We start from the raw sequence: 4,401 nt of genomic DNA on the forward strand, positions 1-4,401 counted from the left end.
GTTGCCAGATGTCGCAAGAGAAACAAGCAACCAGGTATACAGCTGGCACAAAATATTTTCAGAAGGGGGTCTGTTCAAAAACTCAATCCAAAGGAAAGGTGCTGAACAAAAAGATACGTATAGGCTACAGGGGAAGGAGTAGTCCACACACTGTTTTGTAGCTCCCACAGGAATTTCATTTAGAAGGATTGACAACGTTTCGACCCCTTCGTCAGGTATGGCTGAGGTATACCTGAAGAAGACCCATAGGGTGTCGAAACGTTGTCATCCTTCTAAATAAAATCCCTGTGGGAGCTGTAATGATTAAAAGGCGACCATATCTAGAAGTCTCATCTAGAAGTCTCATAATCCCTTTGGGGGGGTGGGTGAAGGTCCATTGCGAGTGGCAGTGATATGTTACCATGCATTCTGAAGTTTATTACACACACAGAGTAATATATATATATATATATATATATATATATATATATATATATATATATATATATATATACATTACTGTCAGTAGGACAGTAGATCTATGACGTCACTATAGATTATGGAAACTATGATAAGAACAGAATGAGCAGGAAAACGCTTGCATCTCATATTGTACATACAGTCAGTCCCTCTGATACAGTAGTAGACAATCATCATGTCACATGGTTATCAATTATGCTTATGCTGAGTCAGGCAGCTGAGGCCGGAAACCATAACAGGAGCTATACAAAACAGTGTACCGACTACATCTCTTTCTCCGGTCTGTTCAAAAACCATGAATACTTTTGGGGGTGACATGAAGATGTTCGAGAACCACTGGTTTAAACAATAAGCCAGCTTAAATAAGCACCTTATCTAAAAAATAAATAAATAAATATATATATATTTACCAGCGGCTTTACAGATAAACAAGACCAAAGTCCCTTATAATAAGCAGACTTGGCAACACTAAGCAGGACAGGGCTGTGTGGCCACGCCCACACAGCTGCTGCTGAGCAGACATAGGGTAGTTCTATTGCCAATTATTATTTATGCCTTATAATCTATGTAAAACTCACATTTAACTCATTTAATACACTTCATCTGATGTCAGTATAATTCCACAATTTATTTACATGATGTTAAGCTACAATATTATCTTCATTTACATCGTATACAAGTTTTGCTTCAGCTATAAAGAGTTTGCAGGTTAAAATTAATGCCATGTGCATTATGCCATGGCATGTTCCTAAATAAAGCCATGCTATGTTGTTGGTGCCAGATCACAGCTGAATAAATCTTCACATTTAAACTTCATATCTGATTTGTTGTTCTTTAAGGACAGTGTTTATGACTTTTTTTTAGTTATTTCTGACAATAATGTCTTATTTTAGATTTAGAGTTGTATTACATGTCTTCATAACATACAGGGAAACTCCTTCTCTCTCACATTACATGTTTTAGTTTCAGTCCCTCATTCTATAATTAACTGTCTGAACCAGCTGAAAAACTAGTGCTTCTCAAACTGTAAGTAAGTAGCCTTGCCGAGCCATGAGGCCCATAGGGCAGGACCCTATCTCCTGTTTCTGTAGCGTGAGGCAGCTTGATGTACAAGTACACCCCCTGGACATGACGCTAGTATGTCGCAGGGACCCCAATCCAACCTTTGATTCCATCCCAGTCTCAGGGCAGACACTCTAAACACAAGGCCAATGTGGGTCTCTCTCTCTCTCTCTCTCTCTCTCTCTCTCTCTATATATATATATATATATATATATATGTATATATATATATATATATATCACTGTATTCATGGGCATGATATAAACAGGCTAAGTGAACGTCTGCAGGCAGTGACAGTAGTAACAGTATTGCACTGTAGCCTACCTGTTAATGTTTTTTTGCGAAGCTGTTGATCATTTTACCTGTGTGATCTACTCACCTAATGCTGCGGTTCCTTGTTTAACATATTTCCAAAGTGTGTACACAATACAAGTCAAAGATGCCTGGTTTTCATATCGTGAATATAAGAATTTTGGCTAAAAGCTTGCGTTTAATCCACGTGGATTCTTGTTTACTAATCTTGGTTACACTACAGCGCATGACAACTGTCATGGCAGTTGGCTACAACCAAAACGGACTTCCTCTTCAAAATAAGAGCTGTTTGTAATGATTAGTCAACACTAGTTTCAGAACAAAACCTTGATTGATCTATTTTAATCTGCTAATCTGAAAGGAGGACCAAGTAAACACGCAGCTGTAGCAGTGAGACAAAGTGTATTCCTTTGGAGGGTGGTGTTACAATGAGAATGACATGGCTCAGATTTATGTGCATGTATTCAACACAGTGTCTTTGTGCTGGATGAAATTACCCCCAGTGACACCTGGAAGAGGAAGAGGTTCCCCCCATGCTTGAAGACCACACACTCATCGAATATAGCATCTACATCCTGTGTCTTACTGTAACATACCTTATGCATGTTCACACCCACAGATGGTTCGAGGATGAACCACTCTGCCTGTGTCTTGTGGACGGTCATGTAGATCCATGGAGGATACTGCAATCTGATTGGAAACCGATTACATCCACAAGTCAGACACCATCACAATGGTCTGTACAAGATAGTGCCCTAGACTCGAGCTCATCACTTTTGTCCACAATCTTGTCCACGTTGTCTATAGCTCCTGCAGGGTCCGTTTTGTACAACATAAAGTGTCCTTGGACCTCGGCAGCGCTGATCGCACGGTGGGCGGCCGCGGCACACTGAGCAAACCGCTCGGCTTCGGCCGGCAGCCACTCGGGGTAGAAGCGTCGGAACATTTGGGCGAGCTGCCAGGGCGTGCAGTGACCCACGTGCCGCTTGACGTCCACGCGGCCCGGCCGGATCAGCGCCGCGTCCAGCCTGTCCGCGAAGTTGGTGGTCATGAAGACCACTCTGGCCTCGGACGAGGCCACGCCGTCTAGTGCATTGAGCAGGCCGCTGAAGGTGAGCCGTCCCATTCCCTGGTAGGCCAGAGGGTTCTCTGTGGGCGAAAGGGCTCTGTCCGCGAAGGCCGCGTCCACGTCCTCCAGCAGCACGATGCTCTGCTGGGGTGCCGCGCTCAGCAGGTGGTGCAGGCGGTCGTCGGAGAGGCTCCGGTCGCTCAGGCTCATCAGGCAGATGCTGTAACCCAGCTCCCCGGCCAGCGCTGTGATGAAACTGCTCTTTCCGCAACCCGGAGGCCCGTGCAGCAGATACCCTCGCCTGTAGGGGATCCCTCGGTCCGCGTACCACGCGGGGTTCCCGATGAACTCCTTCACGTCTTCCAGGAGCCCCTCGGCCACGCCCGCATCCAGCACCACCGAGCCCAGGGGCCGGCGTCGGCGCGGGAACCCGAATGGCCTCCACTCGGCCCCCACGGCCGTGTAGATGAGCGTGCGACCCTCCTCCTGCTTCAGGGCCAGCTCTCGAGCTTCTTGTAAGATGTTGATGAACATCCGCCTGTCTCTGCCCAGAGCGGTGAAGGTGAGTGACTCCCATGGCGCTTGTGTCTGGAGATCCACCGCCGTCGCTTTGTCTCTGGTCCTCTCCACTCGGATGCACTTGCTCCCGTACCAGATGATGTGGTTCCCGGGACTGGGGTGGAGGTGGAACTGCGTGAGCACGTGTCCGCTCTCGTGCTGCGAGTAGGACGTCTCCACGCTGAGGTGCTGGGTGCGCCGCGCGTGCTTGGAGATCCAGCTCAGCAGCCAGCGGTAGCTCTTGTCCCCGCTCGAAACCTCCAGGGTCATCATGTAGTTCCGGCGGAAGAAGATCATCCCCACCTGGGCTCCCCTCCGAGCCGCGGCCAGCGCCGTTCCCATGCCGACCAGTCCGAACCCAGCCCCGAAGTAAGGGTTGTCCTTCAGGCTTTCTATAATATCCAACAAAAGCATTGTTTATAAATATAAGTATGTCTTCATTGTGACTGAAATATGACACGTCTGCTTCCAGGTCAGTGGGAGGATTGTTGAGGATTCATTGTGGTCCGTAGATGGAATCTTCCTTGTCACTGGCACCGCGGCCCTACCTTTATTATATTCTGCAAATTCATGTCACAATGAGTTGGTCACACTCTTTGTCTAAATGTGGAGTCTGTGTTGCTGATGTGTACCAGCTCCATACGTGGAGTTTTAGGTGAGTCATACTCAAATATGGAGTCTGTGATGTCAGACCAGCAGCTGTATAGTAACCATAGCCAGGTGTTGATAATGACAAACCTAGATGCTGTGAAAAACATTTTAGAATAGGGATACGACATGATGAAATGATTTTAAATCGATAACTATTTAGCAGAGCCGTGATACATGTGGATAGTGCAGGTTTTTTGAGCGGTGGAGACACTCCATTGCACAGCTATGCCTCTATGTCTGTCTGTCTGTCTGTCTGTCTATCCGTCCGTCCGTCTGTCCGTTTGAGCACG

The 4,401-nt window shown here is 46.7% G+C and overlaps 1 protein-coding gene across 1 annotated transcript; it reads right to left on the reverse strand.

The window, feature by feature from the left end:
• Positions 1-2,551: 2,551 nt before the first annotated feature.
• On the reverse strand, positions 2,552-3,874 carry LOC310857995 (mitochondrial chaperone BCS1-like; the record flags this gene model as incomplete). The annotated part of the gene is made up of 1 exon (XM_083764039.1): positions 2,552-3,874. One exon carries the CDS (start codon positions 3,872-3,874, stop codon positions 2,552-2,554), a length of 1,323 nt encoding a protein of 440 aa, XP_083620165.1.
• Positions 3,875-4,401: the final 527 nt, after the last annotated feature.

The sequence above is a fragment of the Protomyctophum parallelum genome (assembly GCF_964188405.1).
Source record: "Protomyctophum parallelum genome assembly, chromosome: 4".
NCBI classification, from domain to species: Eukaryota; Metazoa; Chordata; class Actinopteri; order Myctophiformes; family Myctophidae; genus Protomyctophum; species Protomyctophum parallelum.